Below are 24,002 nucleotides of genomic sequence, written 5' to 3'. Positions count from 1 at the left end.
GCTTTGCTGGAGAAGGATGGTAAGAAATGCCACTCATGTTATTTTAGGCATTGTAGTGGTTACCAGATATAGAAACCATCTGTGGTGGTGAGACTAGTGGGTTTTGCTTTTTTAAAAATTCTAATATTTTAATGTTTAATGGAAGTTAGATGTATTTTATGTAATTTCTAAGGTTGTCTCAAGAACTTATATATGTAATACAGTTGATATCAGATCTGCAGCATTTCAGATGAAAGCAGTGTATTATATAATGTGACTGATTTATTATTTTTATAGTAAAACCACAGATTTTTCATAAAAGTCTATATTTTGCTTATTTTTAAAAAATAGTGAAATAACCTCATTATGTTAAGCTTTTTTTTTTCAAGACAGGGTTTCTCTGTATTGTTTTGGAGGCTGTCCTAGAACATGCTCTGTAGACGAGGCTGGCCTCAAACTCAGAGATCCATCTGCCTCTGCCTCCCAAGTGCTGGGATTAAAGGCATGTGCCACCAATGCCCGGCTACGTTAAGCTTTTTAAAATATTTGAATTTTGGCTTTTAAAGAATCCCACATACATATTCTTAATATTATAGAATGTGATGACAGTCTTAGCTGTAAAATTCTAAGTTGTTAAGAGACTTCATTTTCATTGAGAGTTCATAATTTTTTAAATTTTCATTTGAACAATACATATAAAGAAATTACTCCTATACTTAGCTACTGGTTCCTCGTGAGGAACAAATATCAGTTACAGTAAAATGTCTATTTAAGTTACTATTTCTTAGAAATTAAGAAAAAGTTTCCTCAGATTTCTATAGTTATATAAATATTTGATGGTGCTGTTCTGTAATCATTAAGTAAATAATTCTGTATTGTCATGGGTACTTGCTTTAGAAAATAGTTATGTTTATATGCTATTTATATATGCTGCTAGTAGCACAAAATTTACTCTGGAGGAGTATCCTTCTTATAGTGCATGTTTTCAACCTTAAAGTTAAGTGAAAATTTGTACAGCTGTATCTTCTGATATTTAAGTCTAATACGAGTTCTAATAGATCTTAATAATAAAAACCCAGAGTTAGATATTAGGGTAAATGCTGAAAGATCAGAGAAGTAAGGGAGCCAGCCACAAGGGAGACCTCTATCTCTACTGAATCCTCAGACCAAAAGGGCAATCCTGTCCCTTCAAATCCTCAGACTGAATGCCATGAGCTCCTGTCTCTTCCCGCCTCATATTCCTCTCAATGCCTGACTCTGTTTCTCCTTTAGACTGGATCAATCTCATGTAATCCAGGGTAGCCTTGAACTCGAAGCCACCTGCCTCTGCCTCCCCAGTGCTGGGATCAAAGGTGTGTGCCACCACCGCATGGCCTCTATGGCTATCTAGTGGCTACTAGCTCCACACTCTGATCTTCAGGCAAGCTTTATTTGTTAAAGCACAAATAAAATACCATCTAAACTTTATTAAGTAATAGAGATGAGGAAATATCTATATTCTATATCTGGGGAGCCATCCACCCTGGGGTCCCCATATGGTCCACGTGTTGGAATATTAATTACTTCCTTGGACTATTAGTGTGTTCCCACAAAATTGGAAGATTGCTACAATAGTATTATAATTTATTTTCCTTTTTTTAGTCACCCAAACAACCATAGTTGTACATATAGATGATGCTTTTTACCAAATAGTTAAATGAATGGTGTTTTTATTTAATTTAACTTTTTATTGGGCAGTGATATATCTCAGTGATGGAGCACTATGATTTTGAATTTGATTGCCCTTATGACTTAACGTGTTGAATTTTTTCCAGTGTGTACATTGGCCATTTGTACTTTATGTTGTGAAAACTGTCTATTTGGTTAATGTACCTGGATAATTATTGACTGGATAATTTGTTTACTGGTCTTTATTCTTTTTTTAGTTTTTTTTTATATTAATCCCAGCAAATAGCTGACAAAGATTTTCTCCTATTCTGTAGAATGTCTCTGAATTATTTTGAATTGACTTGTGCAATTTAGAAAAAGGGATTTGTTTTCATAGTTTTACTCCTAGGTATCTAGTTTCATCAGCACCCGAGTTGAAGAGTCTTTCCCCCAGAGTATGTGTTTGGTAACTTTCTTAAAGATCAGAGTGCTGTTACTGTCTCTGGTATAATTTGGAATTAGGTATTGTAACATCTCCAATATTTGTGAACAAAGAAATTGCATTGACTCTGTAGATCACTTTTGGTATTTGTCAGTTTTCACAATAATTCTTAAGCTCCATGAACATGATCTCTACTAATTTCTTAATTTCTACAATGCTTATAGTTTTAATTGTAGAGGACTTTAACATCTCTGATCATGTTAGTTTAGTTTAGTTTTTGAGGGTATTATAAGGAGATTGGTGGCTGATTTTTTAAGCAAAATTTACTTGTGTATGAGGAACTGCTGACTTTTATGTGTTAATTTTATGTCTTGCTGAATTGTTTATTAGAGATAAGGTTCTTGGTGAAATCTTTAGAGTACTGATCATATACTCTATGCACACAGGGTATTTTTATTTCTATCCATGTTGCTACTGTATTATTTCTATCTCTTTATTCCACTGGGTAAGTGCTTGAGTATTATAAGCTGTACTATAGAATAAGAGTGGGAACTGATGCCCTTGTCTTATTTCTGATTTTAGAGGAAGTGCTGGCAGTTTCTCCCTGTATAAACTATAAATATATTGCCTTTCATAGTAAGGCATGATAGCTCTGTTTCTGGTTTTTTTGGAACTTTTATCATGAAAAGATGTTTAATTTTGTCAAGAGCTTTTTCTCCACCTATTGTTTTTCATGATTATTTTTATGTGTATGAGTATGTGCCTACTTCTATGCACCATGTGTCCTTGGTGCCCCCAGGGGCAGGAAGAGGGTGTCATGACCCCTATAACTGGGGTTATAGACAGTTGTGTGGTGACATGTGGGAACCAGGAACTGAACCTGGATTATCTGTAAGGGCAGCAAATGGTCTTAACCACTGAGCAATCTCTCCAGACCCTATGTTGTGATCTTAAAAATTTTATGAATTGAGAATTTTGATTATATTCACCCCAAGCCTCCCTTTACCCTCCTCCTCTCCTCCATCAAGTCCAGTTTGTGTTAACCAAATACATTTGGGAATAGGGCCTGCCATGGAGTGTGCTTGGCCTACCAGCGGCCACATCACTAAAGAAAGTAGACTCTTCCTCTCTCAGTAGTTATCAAACGCCATGGCTCCTCATCTAGTAGTGAAAATATCATCCACACCTCTGCTAGGATTTTGTCAGGCCTGAGCTTGTGCAAGTTGTAAAAATTGCTTTGAGTTTATATGTGCCACTGTCCTATTGTGTTTGGGAGAACACTTCTCTTAAAATCACCTTCCATCCCTGGTTCTTAAAATCTCTCTACTGCATAGTTCCCTGAGCCTTGAGGGTGAGGGAGTGGTACATACGCCCCATTTAGGGTTGAGCATTAAACATTCTCTTATTCTGTGCATATTGAGCAGTTGATGGTTTCTATGTTACTGTCGTCTGTAGTAAGGAGAAACTTTTCTGGAGGTCCAAGAAATGTACTGTTCTGTGCATGTAGCAATAAATTATTAGAAGTAATTTTAATACTATGTCCCTTTAGCAGAATAACAGTAGTAGGTTCCCCACTAGGGCCTAAGACCTATCTAACTGCATATTCTTGGCACCCTTAATGTGCCATTAATGAATTCTATCTCATGGAGTGGACCTTAGTTCCAATCAGAAAGTGGTTGCTCCCATAGCCTTTGTGCTACCTAAAGTACCAGTGGGCTTATCTTGTCAGGCCAGATGTTTTTATAGTTTGTAGGATTCACAGCATGGTGAGACTGGTGATTTTTTTTCCTTCTGCTAGCATGGATATCACTTTCCAGATTTATGAAACTTAGTCAGTAGGGATAAAGCTTCCAGGTGAGTGCCTGCTTGATTTCTCAATGTTCTGTCAGTCCAGCATGTGGAGTCTTCAGCAATAGGGTCTTACTGTCAAGTTCTGGAGTGTTACCAAGAGTACTGGCAAAAACCTGTAATGTTAGAGGGAGGAGTATCTGTGGGATCACATTTGCTAACAGCTTACAAAGAAGTAACATACTCCTTGTCCCCACCATCTGAGCCTAGAATTAACAAGTAGACTGCCAAATCCATGCAACATTAGGTGGGTTCTGGTTGCTGGAATAACTCAACCATCTCCTCAGCCCAGATTTTATATTTTAACTTGTAACTAGCTGGGGAATACTATGGTTGCAATAGTTTTCTTCACCACTTGTATTGAATCTAGTTCACATTTTACCCCTTCTTTCTTCCTTTTCTCATTTCTTCATTTTATCAATTAAATATTGATACCCTTAAATATATCTTACAAAGTATATGCATACATGTTTAATATACTTCAATACATTTCAATATATTTGTAATATAGACATAGCTATATTGTTTTCCCTAGCAGTACCCCACAACTTACCAAGGAAACAAGTAAAAGGCACAAGTGTCTTCTACTGAAAAGAACAGGACTACCGTTATCCACTGCATGTATTACTACAGTCACCATTGTTGCTGAAGAGCAATTGGAAGTATTATTATAACTGAAGACAGACCACAGGAGAGCTCAATAAAATAAAACAACAAAAATAGTAGAAAAGGAGAAAAATAAAAACTAGAAGAAACATATATCCTAACAATGTGTAAAACACAGAAACAACAAAAAGTACACACACATGAAGACTCAACACTTCTTAAGCTCTTTTGACAATGGAAATCATAGCTCACAGAACAGTTTTGATGCCAGAAAAAGATTTCAGAGTCCTACTTTTTTCTTAGATCAGTGGCCATATACAGACGAATGAAAGAAATAGGGAAAACAAATCAGAATCTAACCATAGAGGGAAAATGGGCAATACTCTGAAGCAGAAATTGAAAAACATGGAGGAAAATTTAAGTGAGGAAATAGAGACTTAAAAAGAACCAGATAGGATTTCTGTAAATGAAGGAATTAATGAAATGAAAGCACAGTGGGAGTAGTCAAGAGACAAGAGCAAGCAGAGAAAGAAGCTGTAGAGATAGACATGGCTGATTACTAATGTATTCAGACACAGATATGAAAGAAAACTTGCAAACATGGCAAAATTTTTCAAGAATTCTGGGATACATTTAAGAACCAAAAAAAAAAAAAAAAAAAAAGAAACCAAACCTGATAGTTCAAGGAGCTGAGATACAGTTTTAAAGCACAGGCAGTTTACTCAACAGAATCACACCAAGCTTCCGAAAAACAGTGAAAGAAGCCATCCAAGTACAAGAAGAATTTTGTTATTCCTGGTTTTTGAGACAGGATCTCTCTAGGCCTGGCTGGCCTGACTCACTATGTAAGACAGGCTGCTCTCAGATGCACAGCAGTCTGCCTGCCTGGAGACCTGGGATTAAAGGCATGTGCATGCCATTATCAATACCAAGTGGGCATGAACAGAGAAGAACCTCTCTCCAACATACAGTCAATCAAGAGGAAAAAAATAGTAAAATCTATAAAAGTACACCATCATAATAACAGCAGATCTCATTAGCAACCATAAAACCAGGAAAGCATAGAATTACATATTTTGATTCCTGAGAGTAATGGTCAACCAAGATTTTTATACCTATTAAATTTACTTCTTAAACATTGATGTAGAAATACAAACATTTGAAGATATAGAGTAAGGCAACTCATGACAACCATGCCAGCACTACAGAAAATACTTAAGAAATGAATACTATATAAAAATAAAGACAAAGTCTCTTCCATGAGAACACAGGAAAAAATAGATTTCATGAGAGGAATAGACGATCAGAGGAGAGCTGGGAGGAGCTCATAATTTCCAACACACAAAACTGGAAAATTTTAATACTAACAGGACAGGAATGGAATTGTCAACAACCCAACCAGCCAGAACAACAGCCAACAAAACCATAGGAAATAGCAAACCCTTCCAAAAATAACCGTAAATGCAAATGGCTTCAACTTACCAACTAAAATACGACATTGAAAGACAAGATCCAACCATGAGTTGTCTCAAAGACATCTCACTATCAAAGGTAAGCAAAAACTGGGATTATGGAAAACAATCTACAAAGCAAACAGAAGCCTCATCAAGTTAATACAACAACTCTCATATCTGACGAAGTAGATTTTGAATAAAAACTAATTAGAGGAGAGAAGAACAATATATATTTTTAAAAAAAGGGAACAAGTTACCAAAAAGATATAAAAATTTGTATTTATGTAACCAAACCTTGTGGCTTCTAGTTTCATAAAATAAAAACTAAAATGCATGAAAAATTAGGTATGTCCAGACATAATCAAATATTTTGGTTGCCATTCTCACCTTTGGATAGGTTTCCTAAACTGAAATCTGGCAAAGATTTAAACTATACCACAAATCAACTGTACTTAAACAGAGATTTACAGAATATTTCATATAACAGATAGGGACTATATGTTCTCAATAGTAATAGAACTTTCTCTAAAGTCAATCATGACTGGTGGTAAAGACAACCCTAACAAATGCAAAGCAATTAAAAATAATTCCTTGTGTCTTAACATACAATGGTAGAATAAAACTAGGTATTAACAGCAAGAGAAAACACAGAAACAACACAAATACATAAATATCAAATAATAGAGTTTCATATAAATAGTGAAGGAGATTTTTAAATTCTTCAATTAGTAAACAAATCATAGCATACTCTACCAAAATGTCTCAGGTACACCCAAGAAGTTGTAAGAGGAAGTTTAAAAGAAGTCAGAGAAATCTCAACCCAGTGACACACCTCAAGGTTCTAGAACAAGAAATCAAGTCCAAATGCAGCATCCAGTGAGATAAAAGTCAGAGCAGAAATTATGGAAACAGAGATTAACAGAACAATGCCTAGACAAATTTATGTCTTGAAGAGAGAAACAAGATTGACAATCCCCTGTTCAAAAAAATCAAAAGACAGAATGAACTCAGGTCCTCTACAAGCACAGCCAGTACTCTTAACCACCGAGCCATCCAACTTGTACAGTCACTTTGGAGATTAGTATGGAGATTCCTTAGGAAAATGGGAATCAGTCTACCACAAGATCCAGCAATTCCACTCTTAGGCATATACCCAAAAGATGTACACTTATACAATAAGGGCTTCTGCTCAACTATGTTCATAGCAGCATTTTTGTAATAGCCAGAGCCTGGAAGCAACCTAGATACCTCTCAACTGAAGAATGGATAGAGAAAATATGGTACATTTACACAAGGAGTACTACTCAGCAGAAAAAAAATGGAATCTTGAAATTTGCAGGCAAATGGATGGCACTAGAAGAAACCATCCTGAGTGAAGTAACCCAGTCACAAAACGACAAATGTGGTATATACTCACTCATATATGGATTTTAGACATGGAGTAGGGAATTACCAGCCTACAATCCCACCACCAGAGAGTATGGGAAGCAGGGAGGACCCTAAGAGAGATTTGCATGGTAACCTGGAGAAGGGTTGTGAGACAAGATCTCCTAATTGGATTGGGAGCAGGGGAGGAGAGGGGAGAAGGAGATGGGAGAAAGAGAGGGGGGAAAGAGGAGGGGAAAGGAGGACACGGGGGAGCAGGAAGGTTGAGTCAAGGTAAGAATAGAGGAGAGAAGGATGAGAGATACCATAATAGAGGGAGCCATTATAATTTGGAGGAGAGATCTTCATAGATCTACAAGAATGACACCACCTGGCATTAAGGCTACCTTAAATGCCCTCCCATGATAGTGAGATTGACCTTATATGCCATCATAGAACCCACATCCCATGGCTGACAGAAGCAGAGGTAGACACATACAGCTAAAACTCGGACTGAACTCCTGGAGCCCTGTTGCAAAGAGGAGTGATGAGCAAAGGAATCAAGACCAGGCTGGCGAAACCCACAGAGGCAGCTGACCAAAACAAGGGGGAATGCATGGACCCCAGACTGATGACTGAGAGGCCAGCATGGGACTGATCCAGACATCCCTCCCACTGAACCTGGGTGTCAGAGAAGAGGCCTTGGCAATCTATGGGACCTTGGAGAGTAGATCAGTATTTATTCCTAGTATACAAATAGAATCTGGGAGCCCACTCCACATGGAGGGATGCTCTCTCAACCTGGACACGTGGGGAAGACCTAGGCCCTGCCTGGAATGATGTGACAGACTCTGATAGTCCCTCATGGAAAGCCTTACCCTCCTTCAGAAGCAGAGGGGGTGGAGTGGGGTAGGGTGTTGGGAAGGTTAGGGGGTGGGGGAGGAGGGGAGGGAGAGGGAACTGAGAGTAACATATGTAAAAAGTTAAATAAAAACAATTATTATAAAAAAGACAAAATGAAATTGGAGATGAAGACGAAGTTACAGCATTGGACTATAAGGAAATAAAGATCACAAAAAGAGAAACATGGTATGTACTCACTCATTTATGAATTTTAGACATGAGTCAGGGGAGTGCCAGCATACAATACCACTGCCAGAGAGTTTGGGAAACAGAACCTTCATCCAGCAACTGATGAAAGCAGAGGCAGATACCCACAGACAGACACTGAACTGAACTCTTGGAATCCAGTGTCAGAAAGGGAGAACTGATAGGCAAAGGAGCTAAGACTGGGCTGGCTTAACCCACAGAAACAGTTGACCTGAACAAAGGGGAGCTCTTGGACCCCAGATTGATGAATATGTGGAAAGCATGGGACTGACCCAGACCCCCTGAATGTGGGTGTCAGTGAGGAGGCCTAGGTAATCTATGGGGCCTTGGGTAGTATTTATCCCTGGCACACATATAGACTTTGAGTGCCCATCCCACAATGAGGGATGCTCTCTCAGCCTGGACTCCTGAAGGAGGGCCTGGCCCCTACCCTGGATGACATGACGGACTCTGGAGATCCACTATGGAGGGCCTCACCCTCCCTGGGAATCGGAGTGAGATTGGGTGGGGGACTGGGGGGCCTGGTGGGGAGGGCGGGGGAGGAGGGGAGGAAGAGGGAGCTGGGATTGACATGTGAAACAAGATTGTTTCTAACTTAAATTTTTTAAAAAGGGATAAAAGGAAGATCACTAAGGAAAACTTACTTTCTAACACACTGGAAAACCTAAAAAAATCAATAAATTCCCAAATATATATGAGCTACCCTAATTTGCATTGCTTGTTATGGGATCAAAGCAGTAATTAAGTGTCAATCCAAAGGAAATTCCCAAACTGAACATTCAGTGCTTATTTTAACAAGCTTTTAACGGAGACCTGATACAAATACTTTCCAAGCAAACTATTCCACAAAATAGAAAGTAAAAAGCACTACCAAACTCATTCTTCAGAGCTAGGACTTTCCCATGAAACAGCAAAAGGTGCCAAAAGTACATAAAACAACACAAAAAGAACTATAGGCCAATCTCCCTGATGAACACACATACAAGCTAAGCTTCTCAACAAAAAAATACTGGCAAATTTATTTCAGGACTACAGTAAGGAGATCCCAAATCATGTCCAAGATGTTTTAATCTGAGGGACAAGGGTTTGTTGATCATATGCAAATCAGTAAATGTAAAATATAAATAGACTTAAGAACAGAAATTGCTGATCTTCTCAATAGATGAAGAAAGGGTCTTGACAAAGTTTAACATGCCTTCTTGGTAGAAGTCTAAAATAAATTAGAAATCGAATGAATATATCTCAACACAATCAAGGTTCTATACAATATATACCCAATATTATATAAAATTAGAGAACAAAAAAGCATTTCCTTTAAAATCTGGAATGAGACAAATCTCTCCTGACTGGTATTCATTGTAGTACTTGAAGTCTTAGCTAGAACAAATAAGACCAGAGAAAGAAATAAAAAGGATATAAATAGTAAAAGAATAAAATTAAATAGTGTCTATTTGCTTATGCCATTATACTATACTTAAAAGAATTTATTGTCTCCAAAAGTAAGTCTAGGATCTGGTAAATGCCCCCAGGGAAAGTTGCATGATTCAAAACCATAATATATACATCAGTGGCTTTTCTGTACACCAATAATAAGCTGGCCCAGAAAGAAATGAAAAATATCCATTCATAATAGCTTCACAAAAATAAAGATTTCCATGACTAAATCTAATGAGAGGGGTTAAAGATCTCTGCAATAAAATCTTTAAGGTACTAAAAATGGGAATTGAAGAAGACACTAGATGGAAATATCTTCTGTGTTTCTGGCTTGGCAGAATTAATATTGTGAAGGTGGCAATAGCATCAAAAGTAATTGCTACTTCAATGCAATCACCACCAACATCTCAAAAACATTCTTCACAGAATTAGGATGAAAACTGGCATTCACATGGGAACACAAAGTTAAAAGAACACTGTTGGATAGCACAGTGCCTAATGTCAAGTCCTACTACAGAGCAGCGTTGATGAAAACAGCATGGCGCTGGCACAAACCAGACATGTTTGAGAGAAGAATATAAGGCAGGAGCTCAATGCAGTCTCAGGGCAGTCTGAGGTTTCCGTGGAGAGCATTGCAGTTACTCTAAGGACAGGATCGCCCCACTTTGGTCTTAGCCTTGGTAGAGGTGAGAACTCTCTAGTGGCTTGGCTACTTTGTTTTTCTAATCTTTGACCTGGACCCCAATATCCTTCTCTGGGTTTTTATTATTTGTGCTACACTTACCCATCAAATAGTAGGAAAAAACTCTATTCTGGAAACTTCAAATTAAGTTTTGGTCAACTTTGTATCATTAAAATTATTTCACACAGGGCTGGCAAGACGGCTCATCAAGAAAAGGAGCATGAATAGAACCCCAGGTCCTAAAAGTGTAGCCACTGCTATTACCATACAACCTAAAAGTGTAGCCACTGCTATTACCATACAATAGCTTCTCCGAGAGGTAATGTTAGCTGCTTCAAGTAGCTGAGACAAACTGGTTAGCTTATGGAAATGATCATAGCAGTTATGGACACGGATATGTGTGTTATATAGAAAGAAATATAACGTTCCATATTCCATTTAAATGCAGTTTAAGAATTTTCAGCCATAATGACCAACCCCAAATTGGTAATTTCCAAATGTCTACATAGATTGTGGCACTTATAGTAACATCGTCTTTAAACTATATATGATGAATACCAAGATGCCTGCCACCACCATAAGGCTCTGTGCATTCACTGCTCATGAATATTCTCCAATGTAGTTCACAACCTAGCATAATCTACAAGTATCACCTCAAGAAGAAATAAGTAGTAAATTAGACATAGTAAGTATTTATTAAGCTAGCATAGTTTCTACGATGGCTTGTACATCTCAGTCACCAGTGACGTTTGTCTTATCGTTAAGTTTTAAAAATCAACATACGGGAGACACGCAACAGCAAGCTCTTCCTGTGTACATCCTTTAAGGCAGCATTTATCTGAGAAACCTCTGCGCTCCCTTTGGGGATGGTTCCCCCAGAATAAGCTGCTGAAGGTGTTGATTTTGTTTGTGCGTTTCTTCTGAAGCTTTACACCGTCAAAATAGGGATTGGCATTGTGGGATGAAAACTCTTTTGTGTCCTCAGGAAACAAGTTGGCCTTCTCAAACTGATAGATGGGCGGTGGCTGGTCTTCCCAAGTGTTTATTGCTTTCTCCTGAGAGACAGGTGCAAGAACTGTTGAGGGAGAATGAAAAGAAATCCTATTCATCCAAATCTTCTACTAGATGTGAATTTAACATTGGAATACTAAAATCAGCTGATTATTAAAAATCATTTCAAATAAAGGTTGGGAAGTACAGTTATTCAGAGGCAACATAGTTTTAACTAAAATAGGTGCAGTGTTTTCCTATGAGAAGGCTTAGCAACCTTAGAATACTTTGTAATAATAATTTTATTACAATACTACTCACACGCTATAACATTCAGTATTTTACACCAGCGAAATCAGTGGTTTCCAGTTTATCTACAAGCTTGTGCCTCCATCACTACTATCTAATTCCAAACAATTCTCTCACCTCTCAAAAACAATAACAAACAAAACGACACATAAAAGCCAGCAGTCACCATTAACGTTCCCTCCCATGCCCTCTCCCTCTGTTTTCTTTTCTATGAATTTCCCTATTCTGTAAAGTTCACATAAGGGGTAGCTTCTGGTGTGTGGTTATTTTTGTCTGTTTTTCAATTAGCATAATATTCTCCATGTTTATTCAGAATGTCATACGTGTTCCCTCTTTATTCCTTTCATGGCTTAATAACTTCCCATTGTGTGGTTTTCCTACATTACATTTCACTCATCCATCTATCATGTCTTGGATATTTTGGTTGTTTTCATTTTTTAGCTATTATGAATAACACTTCCATGGATATTCACACCAATGTTTGTATGTGTTCATGTTTCCAGTCCTTTTGGGTATAAACCTAGGAGTGGAATTACTAGATCCTATGGTAATTCCAAACGTCTTCTCATGGGCTTATTGTATGTCGTCTTGGGAGGAATACCCATTAAATCCCATGCTCATCCTTATTTGTTCATGTGTTGCCTTTGTTCATTTCCAATCAGGCTGTCTTTGAGTGTAGTTAATAGAAGCACTTTGTTCTTTAACAAAATGCAAAGAGAGAGGTGGAGATGTGCTAAAGGGACAGATTCATTGTTATATTGTTCTGAAGTCAATCAATAGATTGGGTGACAGAAACTAAAATAACTCCTGGATGTCCACTGTGGCCATATTCAGGACTTCCTAGGAGGACATTTTCTTTCCGAGGCCTTAACCTCAGATCCATGCTGTGCACTGCACAACTCCATTGCAAGCTCACAGAGAGAAACCCTATTGTGGTGGATGATGATTCAGGGCTGATGGGAAAAATAGTTGACTCAGTCAGATCCCTGTGTTAGAAGTAAGTAACAGGAAAGAGAAGAGTTAGTGAGATTCAAGACTGGAAAGATTTTATGAGGGTGTTGCGGAATAAAGGAAAATAGATACAAGTAAGAAAAGAAAGGGGGAGAGAGGGAGATAGAGGATTATGGAGCTGGGTCTTCTAAATTCATTACTGGGTCTTTCATTTCTTTCTTTCTTCCATGAGGTCTGCCAGGGATGCTCAGTCCCTGAAGCCAGAGGACTACTTGCTACCTCTTTCTGTTACTGTTATGATTAACAAAACAGAATTATAACTAAACTAAACAGGAAAACCAAGGCAAAAGTGAACAAATTACAGTACGAAAAGAATAGTATAGATAGAACCAAGTTTCTAAATCAATTATTGTTAATTCTTAAACGTTTGGAATCAAGATGAAATGAACTCCTATGAAAACCTTAACACACAAATATACAAAACCCAACTACTTCAATGATAAAGAAATCAAAGGTATAACTAATCATCCTCTAGAAGATTTAAGACATAAAACTTCTAAAAACATAGATGGTTTTAGAGGCGGATTCCACCTACTTTTAAAGAACAGCAGTTTACAAACAGTTCCATGCCACTTTATGAAGCTCACTTATAATCTCTATTTTTAAACCAGGTAAAAACACTGAGATTTTTTTTAAGTTCTAGTAAGTGATTTCACTTACAAACGTAGTTTAAGAAAAAAACCTATTAAATCAGTTAAGTAAATCTCAAATACATTTTACAAACATAGGAGAAAGCTTATCCCAGAACAGTACGTGTGGGTCCAGGTCACGAAATGCAGTTCATCGTGTTAATTCAAGTTCAGCCAGCGGCCGCGGCAATCACCAGGGAATTTCACCATTTTGAGCTCATTTCTTAGCATCCATTCCCATATAGTCTCCCTTCCTGCCTATTTGCATAGATAGATGAACTATCCACGCCAGGATTCGTCTCCTCAGTCCTTCCCTGGGTCCTTTATTGGTTTTTACTGCGTGCTTACTCTGTAAACCGGTCTGAATGAACCTTACTGACCTGAGCTGATTCTTTCACTTCCTGGCCAGGCCACCCTGATCCCCTTGTTGCTCCAGGTATAACTCAGATAGAGGTGTCTTTCCCCTGCTGCTTCCTCTAAGCAGACACCGCCACCCCAGCCACCTCTGTGGGACTATTCCCTCACCACCTCTATCCACCGTCATGATACGCTGCCCGGCAGCGGCTAATTTCCAATGAACAAAAGTTGATCTAATTCACGATTTGTAGGTGTGACGGTGTCCAAGGCCCTTCCTGTAGCATCATTCCATAGCGGAGGTGGAGGAGGATGAAGTTGCTTTTGCAGCACATTCACTCAGGATAACCTCCATCTATGATGATGGCCTGAATTCATCTCAAGGACGTTTAGTTCCCTTTTAGTAGACCCTACCTCCTAACACTGCTGCACGGGGGACTAACCTTCTAACACACGGAATTTGGGGGATATATCCAAACCACAGCAACGTCTTGTGTCAAATGTTATCTTTTTAATAAGGCCGACTCTGACCACATCATTCTATATCTAAAGTAAACTTCCCATTGGTTTGTATGTTTTAAAACTGTAGTTACATGTATTCTAGGCACAAATTTCTTTTTCCTGCAGAAACTCACTGGTGGAGCAACGTCGAGTCTAAGAAATGCACAGTGAGAGCAAACACATTCCCTCCCTTCAGAGTTTTACCTGGGTTTGTGAATCTTCCCCAGGCCGAAGAAGGGATTTGCTCAGGGCTGAAGGTTTTGACCTCCTGTGAGGACTGATGAGAGAGCTGTGCCAAAGGTTCGTTTATCATGAACTGGCTCCAATCAGCCTGGCCGCACAGCTTTACAATTTCTAACAGCAGGTGCCTGCCGCACAGCCTCCTGGGTTTGCTTTCCTCTTGCTCCTGGGAGAAAGCAGCCTGTAGGAGTCCAAGCCACAGCAGACATGAACAGCACAGTTGCTTCATCCCTGGGCTCTGAGGCAGGGCCGGGCGCGCTGCAACGGCCGTCGCCCCGCCACGCCCCTCCCCGCCACGCCCCTCCCCGCCACGCCCCCTCCCCGCCACGCCCCTCGCCACGCCCCTCTCACTCAGTCCTCGGGATCCCGCAATCTTCTCCAGAACACTGAGGCTCCGTGTGGGGTGTTCCAGGCTTGCTTTGACTTCCGGCTTGCGGGACGTTGAAGAAAATAGGCTCCTTTTCGCTCAGACGTGAAAGAAATGTCTCGGTTCCCTGGCTTTTATTCATTTTCCTTGTCCTCGCCAAGAGACTGCCATTAAAATATGAGAACATAGGAGGACCCTGAGTAACCACTACACTAATGGAAGATGCTGCAAACTACGCCGGGAACGTGAACTCCTTTTTGCCTAGTGGTTACATGAGGCATCTCTTCCCTTTGAAGAAACATCCTCTCATCTCCTTCATGGGTTATATTTTTCAACTTTAAAAAGTTATTCCTGGAGCTGGAGAGAAGGCTCCTCAGTTAGGAGCCTTTGCTGCTCTTGCCCAGGAACTGGGTTCCTTTCCCAGTAACCCATATGCAGTATGTATATGTGTGCTTGTGCCACAGTGTGCCTGTGGAGGCTGGAACCAGCTCTCTCCATGCACCGCATGGGTCCCAGGGATCGGTCACTTTGTCAGGCTTGGTGGCAAGCGTTTTAAATTGCTAGGGTATTTCACTTAACTGCTACACAGTATAACAACTGAATGGATTTATTTAACTGAAAACTCTATTATTTAAATGACTAATTTTGAGTGAATACATCCTAATATTATAAATCAATTTCAGATTAATTTATTTTGTACCATTAACTTTATTCTAGAACATTATCATAAAATATTTATCTTAAAAATAAAATAAAATAAAATTTATCTTTCTGAGCCAAACATACTTTAACATGATTTACAATTGTATCCATTTTCTTACAAAGATAATCGTTTCATCTTTTCTTAATGAACGTATAAAAATGCCATTGTGTATATTTACCATATTGTCTTTTCAAAATGTAGTTTTTATATTTAAGTGTGGGGGTATGTGTGTTCGAGTGTGGGTACCCACTGAGGTCAAAAGAGCTCAGGTCACCTAGAGCTGGAGGAACAAGTGCTAGGAGCTGCCTGACACGAGTAATGGGAACCAAACTCAGGTCTCCTAAAAGAGCAGCAAGTGCTCTTAACCACTGAGCCCTGTACCAGCATGTTGTAGTAGCTGAAGGACATCTAGGCTGCCCATTCCCATCTATTATGGGTAGTACAGCAATGTACAAGTGAGCATCTCTGTTATATGTTGACTCAGAGTCCCTATGATATATTCTCAAGCACTGTGGGGCTGGGTGAGTCTATATGGTTCTATCTTCAGTTTTCTAAGGAACCTCCATACGGGCACTATGCATTTGTATTCTCACCAGCAGTGAAAAAGTTCTCCTTTTTTCTCACATCTTTGCCAGAATTTTCTGTCATGTGCTTTGTGTATTGATAGAGTGAGATGGACTCTCAAAGCAGTTATAATTTGTATTTCACCAAAGCAGCTATAGCTTGTATTTATTTCATCAAAGCAGTTATAATTTGTATTTCTCTGGAGGGTAAATATGTTTTAGCCATTTTCATTTTTGCTTTTGAAAGCTCAATTCATTAGCCTATTTATTTATTAGAAGACTAACTTTTCTGGTGTTTAAAATTTGCAGTTCCTCGGGTTGGAAAGATGCTCAGCTGTTAAAGGCTAAACACACAACCAAAAATAAAATTTGCAGTTCTTCATACAGTATGGATATTGTTGCCTTTGTCGAATGTGTAATTAATAAACAGTTTTCCCATACTGTAGGCTACCTCTTTACTGTGGTGGCAGGGTTTTTGTTTTTTGTTGTATGGAGCTTTTTAATATCATATGATCGCAGTTTTTAATATTGGGATTACTTCCTGTGCTGTTGGGAGTCCTTTTCAGAAAGTCTCTAACTATAATGTATTTTGAAGTTTTTACCCTATGTTATCCTCATCCAGTTTCACAGTTTTAAGACTTTTGAATTAAAAAAAATACAGCACCGAAGAATCTAATTTCATTCTTGATGTGGAAATCCAGGTTTTCTCAGCACCATTGTTAAAGAGGTTATCTTTTCTCCAAAATATGTTTCTGATACTTTTGTCAAAAATTAGGTAGCTGTAAATGTGTAGCTTCTTTTGGGGGATGCTATACTCTTCCATTGGCCCATGTATATCTTTTAGGGTTGTTTTTGTTTGTTTGGTTGGTTGACAGAAACAGAGTAGCCTAAGGTTTCTTGTAAGCAAGAATCTTAAGGAGGAAAGCGTGGAAGGGATACATTTCAAGAACTGGAATTAAATAACTCTTGACCCAGATTGCTGTGGCTACCAAAGCTATCTTTCAAAATGGATGGATGAATGGGACAATCTTTAGTATCTCTTAGGTATATGATGGTGTCATCAGCAAGTAGGGATACTTGGACTTCATCCTTTTATATGTGTATCTCTTGCATTTCTTTTATTTGTTGCTCTAAGAATTTTAGCACCATTAAGTCAATAGAGAACAACCTTGTTTTGTTTCATAATTTTGAGCACATGATCTCATTTTTCCATTTAGCATAATATTGCCCATAGATGTGTTAGGCTGAGACATGTTCCTTTTATTCCTAGTGTCTTCATGGCATTTGTCATGAAAGGGATGCTGAACTTTGTAGAAGGCTTTTTCTATGTCAACTGAGATGGTCTTGTGTTTTCTGTCCTTGGTGCCATTTATGTGTTGAATTACACGTATTCACTTAGTGTGTTGAACCAAGCTCTTCTTGTGGCTTGAATGAGCATGGGTGAGTTACTTCCTGTTGCATGGGCAACTACACCACTGCAGAAACTGACACCTCTCAGGGAGGGGGTAAGACTTCATAGGCACTTCCAACCCATTCCCTGATCTGTGATGGAATGCCGAAGGGCCCAATTTTGTGCATGTCCAGGTCCAGGAGAAAGTTTTCCAGAGCAATCTTCCATGTAGAGCCTTGCATTTTTTGCCATGCCAGTCTTCCCTGACATCCATGGGCCTTGATGGAGGTGATACAGACGTCCAGGTGAGGGCTAAGCACTAGATTGTCACTTATTCTCTCTACTTTGAGTCATCACAAGTCTACGCATTGACAGCTGCCTTTTCCATCATTTTCAATGAAATTTTACTATATGGAAGTAGTAAAATTTCCATCAGCTTCATAGTGCCAGCCACAGAGAGGCATGTAAGGAATATAGTCAGCACTTCCACCTGTAATTTCCTTCTGTCTTCTGACTCTCTTTTCTCCATTTTCTGTTCCTCTGGTTTTTGCCTGAGTTCTGGTGGCATCCATGAATACTGTTAAATCAACTATCAGTCTGAGTTTTTAAAGATGATATAATATAGATTAGGATAATCTCATCACTTCCCTTGGGAAATAACTAATATCCAAGCTACACTGGGTCATATGTTCTAGTCAGAACTTTTTAGGGGAATGCTGTGAGAGAAGAATAGATCCATCATATATGGATGGAGACTTAAAGGTTCAAACTATATGTACCAGACAATCCTTATATGATGCTCTGTGCTTTCTATACCAGCTCTGGCTAGTTCTGTGTTAACATGACACAAGCTAGAGTCATTGGAGAGGAGGAGCCCTCAATTGAGGAAATGCTTCCATAGGATTGGACTTGGCCAGGCCTCTTGGGCATTTTCTTAATCACTGATTGATGGAGGAGGGCCTATCCCACTGTGGGTGGTGCCACCTCTGTGCTGGTGGTCATGGGTTCTAAGAAAGCAGGCTGAGCAAGCCATGAGGAGACAGTCAGTAAGCCACATTCTGCCATGGCCTCTGCATCTCCTGCCTCCAGGTTCCTGCCCTGTTTGAGTTCCACCCCTCCTTCCTTCAGTGATGAACAGTGATGTGGACACATAAGCCAAATAAACCCCTGTTTGAGTTCCATCCCTCCTTCCTTCAGTGATGAACAGTGATGTGGACACATAAGCCAAATAAACCCTTTGGCCGTGGTGTCTCATCACAGCAATAGTAACCCTACTGTCTTGCTTCGTATTTTCACAGGCCACCCCTTACATCCTGACGTGTGGTAGATTTAACTTCTTCGTTTGGTTACTCCCATCCTGCCAGAATGTGTTCTCCAGGCAGGTAAGAATCTTCATCTGATTTGTTTACTGTGATATCTTCCTTGCCTTGAACAGCGTCTGGTATACAGTAGGTTCTTAACAATGCTTTAGTGTAATAGATGCAACTAATAGTGTTATCAACAAATAATGAATTAAGTACTAGTAAGCTTATAGTATTTGTCATCAACTAATAGTGTCATCAACAAATAATGAATTAAGTGCTAGTAAGTTTATAGTATTTGGTAAATTAATGAATAAGTGAATAAATAAGAATGTATGAGTCATTTTGTACTGTTTCCCTATGTCTGACATCATTTTAGTTTATTATTACACTGGCTGGTGTTTAAAATCCTTTTTTTAAAAAAGCTCATTGGTGAATGGAACCATCTTTCGTTCATATCTATTATCTAGAGCCTCCTAAACTGGACACAATGAGTATCTGTTGTGTGAAAAACATATTTAACTACTAATTATCATTAGCACAGTTGAATGGATTCATTAATATATATTAAATAAACACAAATTTAAATGCATTTTATACTATTACTTTTTATTTTATGTGTACGGCTACTCTGCCTGCATGTTCGTCTGTGCATCACTTGCATGTGTAGTACCTGCAGAGGCCAGAAGAAGGCATAAGATTTCCTAAGAGGGCAGTGTGTGAAGCTGAACTATTATGTACAGTTAAGCGGTAAGATTTTATGGCCATTTTAAATGAATACTATTCAGAAGCCATAAAAATGCTTAAAAAGACAAAATTAGTTTTGCAGAAAAGTATTACTAACAGAACTACAACAATGCGAAGAACATTTCTTTCACATCAAATGACAAATGTAAACAGCCATTTCTCAGATTCTTATAAATGATCAAGGTGAACAGAAGGGGGCATCAAGCAGGCAGCACGCATGCATGAGAGCGCTGGACGAGCTGGACTCCATTAGCTCCACATCAGCAGGCTGCAGTAAGAGATCTTCTTGAGCAACCACGGAAGCAACACTGATGACTCATGTATATACCAGTGTACCTCTTTTTCCGCGAAAGAGTGTCCAAGTATAAGGATTTAAGTTCTGGAAGACTGCTGTCTTCTGCTTCACCTTGTGTAGCATGGAAACTTTTCTTAAAGTCGTCCAAGCTACCAACTGAATCGCTCGATACAGGCACATATTGTTGCTGCTCTGGTAGAGATGGATGCCCTTCAGGCAGTGCTGTCTTGGGTTTCTCTGACAAATTTGGCATTGTGTCGAAAGGCTCTGCATCTTCCTTGATGAAGGAGGATACAGCTTCTTCTATGTTTAAAAGAAAGTAGGTAGGGGAGAAAATATTCATGTGAAGGAACATTTGGGAAACTACAGACATTTTAATAGAAAAAAACACATTTTGCCAGGCTATAATTAAACACTGAAACAGAATCAGCAAGTATTGAATATACAAATGGTTTTGCTTGTTGGACAGTCTGGAGTGTTACTATCTTATCAAGGTTCTGTCTATCCCACATGGCCTCCCAACATCTTTCTTAAACACTTCTTTCTTGCTTTTTAATCACAGCAATTTTTACCCTTTGATATTGAACTCCTATTTTTCTGAAATCCTGTTGGCCATTGAAAACCCTAGTTTTCATGTTTCCTAAAAGCATGGCAGGGTGTCACATGCTTTTAATTCCGGAACTTGAGGGACAGAGGCAGGTAGATCTCAGTGAAGTAAGTCAAGGCCAGCCAGGTCTACAGAGTAAGTTTCAAGACAGCCAGGACTGTGTAGAGAGACCTTGTCTCCAAACAAAGCAGAAACAGAACAAAACAAAACCCCACTCATTTACATGGTTTCTAGCCTGAGTAATTTTCTTCATTGCTTTTGAGTTGTCAGAGTAACCCTTGAAAAATATTTTCAAAGATGTAAGATCTAAAGTAGCCCTGTAATATCAAGTTACTACTTCAGGATAAAGTTTAAAGGACAGATTCTCAGCAGTTCAGCTCTGACTAGAGGAGCATGTATGTCTCTAAACACTTGCATGGCAATCATCCGCCCACAGAGTGTGCTCCAAGTCAATGATATTGTATATTCCAGAGAGAAACAGTTGTAAATAGTGCTTCTGAACCGTCCCAATGCTGCACGTGACCCTTTGATACATTTCCTCATACTGTGCTGACCGCCAACCATAAAATTATTTTCATTGCTACTTCATAGCTGTAATTTTGCTACTGTTGTGAATCGTAAATACCTGAAATGCAGGATATGTGACCCCTGCTCCCAGGGGTCTCAACCCACAGGTTGAGAACTGGTGGCTTAAAAGCACAGTAATCCCAAACCATGTGCTTAGTGTCTCCCATGGTGTCCCAGAGTGTTAAGTGTGGTGTCTGCCCAGTGCTATGGGAACCCCGCTAGAATCACCTGGTCCCTGCCTTTGTTGGTTTGTTTGTTTTTCGAGACAGGGTTTCTCTGTGGCTTTGGAGGCTGTCCTGGAACTAGCTCTTGTAGACCAGGCTGGTCTCGAACTCACAGAGATCCGCCTGCCTCTGCCTCCCGAGTGCTGGGATTAAAGGCATGCACCACCAATGCCCAGCTCCTGCCTTCTTAATACATATTTATAGTTCAACATTCACTAATTGTTCCATGTGGCAATGCCAGTTAGGAGTTTAAAAAGACCAAAAGATTTTCTGCCAAAAATAAAGAACCACCCCCCCAAAATCCCTTACAGTAACACAAACCTTTCCCTGGCCTTACTTATTTCAAATGCACAAAATGAGTTTTAGCAAACAAAGAAACTGGAAATGTTGTTACGTTTAAGTTTAGTACAATGGCTCAGTTCTTGCTGCTGCTCTTCAGCTTAGCAATAAGTCATTCCTCTGGAAATAATAAGACCAAAGAACCTAAAAGACACAATGTAAGTGTGGAAGGGAGATGCTTGGCCATGGAGGCTTACCCAGTAGAGAAAGCCAAATCCTTCACCTGTACAGAGGTGCCTGGGGCATAGCTTCTTCCTGAGATTACTGTTGTTCATTGAGTCAACAATATACTCCAGCAGTTGGAATTTGGTAAGGGGAAGCAATAGTTCTTCTCACTGCTCCCGGCTCATTCACCGTCGCAACCAGGCATGGCAGGTGACATTCTGTACCATTTCATGTATATCAGAAGCTTTAAGTCTTTTTTGCAATAAGACTCTCTAACTTTCACTCACTTTATTGGTCCCTCCTTGCTCTAAAATTTTGTTCAGATAGGGCCTTCTTGGCAGCCAAGCAAAGTTGATGATAACTCTGTATGTATTTAGAGTAAGCAAGCAAAGGCCAGTTATAGTTTGGGTCGGAGTTAACGTGCAGGCTGTGGACCTTGAAAATCTTTATTTAAAATTATTTTTTACTTACTTGGAAATCCATACTTTTAATTTATAGATACTAAACTCAAATATTACATTTTAATATACCTGAGTTTGCTCATACATGCTTTTTAAGCATTGAATTATAGCCATGGTAGTCCGAAAACTAACTTCACTTTTCTCTAGGGTTTCTCCTGCATTTCCCTACTCTTTCGATTGAACTGCAAGACCCAATTCAAAAAGATGCAGGACAAGGCTTGCTCTGTGACATGCCTCAAAACGGAGAGCGGGAGTTTTCCATGCATACTCCACAGCCGCATTTGGGCAGTGCTAGGATCAAGCGCCAGCCACCCTAGCACGAAGTTGCTGGCAGTGGCTGCATGCCCACCTCCCTCTGATAGGTTCTCATTGGAACTCTTTAACCCAAGCAAGTTACAAAGACCAAACCCGAGGCTGGGGATCACAAGCCATGGAGGATGGGGATTTTCCAATCGGTGGGAAGCACGGGAAGGCAGGGAAGAGGGCGCTCACCTGTCATTCGCCGACGTCGCAGAGGTGGTGCCTCCAACCCCACGGTGGCCGCACAGATGTCCAAAATCGCACGGACATATTCCCGACCGCACACGTGGATGACTTCATCCAGCCATTCCTTCGTGACCCGCGCCCTGCAAGGCTGGCTCAGCAGCAGCCAGAACCCCAGGAGCTGGAGCACGAATTTGCAGGACATCTTGGTGGGGCAGCTTCTGTGAGGCTCAGTCTTGGCAGGACTGGGCTAGCCTGCTTTCCTAGTGCTCAGCCCGGCTTTTATATCCCTTGGGCGCTCCTTGCGCCTGGATGTAATGTTCCAGCTCCACCCCCTTGCCTTCTTGGATCTTGATCACCTTTCTCACTTCTTTGTCATCAGGTCACTCTTCTGACCTTGTCCCTTTCACAGCATTTTCCCCCTCTGCTCTTGCCCTCAAATAATTTTGTACACCAAAGTTACTCTGGATTTGAGGCTATTTCTTGATTACAGAATAAGGCATGCCCACTGCACTAACTCAAATCAGCAGTAAAGTCGAGACCACCATCTCACAAACAAAGGCTTGCCAGGGCAAGAATGTGCCCTGACACCTTCCAACCCCAGTAAGGTTATAGCTGCAGTGTCTGGTATGTCAGTCTGGAGAAAATAGAGCGGGAGCAGGGTAAACTGTTGGCAAGAGAGGGAAACTAACTACTTTTCACCAGAAACATGGTAGAAAACATTGGAATTTGTCTTTTGTTTTCTTTTGCTGATGTGAATGCTTTTATGATTTCTTTCCAGCAAATTTCTTTTTTGTTGTTTTAAAATGCTGTGAGTTTTGTATGTTGGCTTTAGACCCTAGAGTGGAGATTCTGCTAATCATAATGGAATATGACATATATAAAATTTGCACCATTTGACATTTGACTTCTTCGCTCCCTTTATCTTCTCTGTACTTTATTGGCTTATTTATTGTTCATCCTAAACTTTTTAAGACTATGTTGAATGAGAACGGTGATAACCAATGTCCTTGACTTGTTTTAAATATCACAGGAAATATGTTCAGCTTCTCTGTATTCAATATGATGTTACATACTCTTGATTATGTTAGGGATGAGCCTCCTATAAATTTTAAATCATGAAGCAATGCTGAATTTTATCCAATGCTTCTCCTACTTCCATTGAGATTATTTTATGATTTTTGTAATT

At 39.5% G+C, this 24,002-nt stretch overlaps 2 protein-coding genes across 3 annotated transcripts in view; both read right to left on the bottom strand.

Moving 5' to 3' along the window:
• Insl6 (insulin like 6) overlaps positions 1-14,891 on the bottom strand; it is a 33,945-nt gene extending 19,054 nt beyond the window's left edge. For both annotated transcript variants that reach the window (XM_040745847.1, XM_005063712.3), the window contains exons 1-2: positions 14,566-14,891; positions 11,351-11,642 (exon numbers count right to left, since the gene is read on the bottom strand). In XM_040745847.1, the coding sequence (XP_040601781.1) occupies positions 11,351-11,642; positions 14,566-14,830 (557 nt within the window). In that variant the 5' untranslated portion in view covers positions 14,831-14,891. The remainder of the gene's footprint in view (positions 1-11,350; positions 11,643-14,565) is intronic.
• A 5,041-nt stretch (positions 14,892-19,932) lies between these two features.
• LOC101831439 (prorelaxin) lies at positions 19,933-23,018 on the bottom strand. The gene is given in 2 exon segments (NM_001310554.1): positions 19,933-20,270; positions 22,823-23,018. Coding segments are annotated over 2 exon segments (534 nt in total).
• Between the last annotated feature and the right edge of the window lie 984 nt (positions 23,019-24,002).

This window comes from Mesocricetus auratus, unplaced genomic scaffold (assembly GCF_017639785.1).
Source record: "Mesocricetus auratus isolate SY011 unplaced genomic scaffold, BCM_Maur_2.0 Super-Scaffold_4256, whole genome shotgun sequence".
Taxonomy (NCBI): domain Eukaryota; kingdom Metazoa; phylum Chordata; class Mammalia; order Rodentia; family Cricetidae; genus Mesocricetus; species Mesocricetus auratus.
Note: the sequence above shows the minus strand (reverse complement) of the source record. Positions and strands in the feature narration are given on the sequence as shown.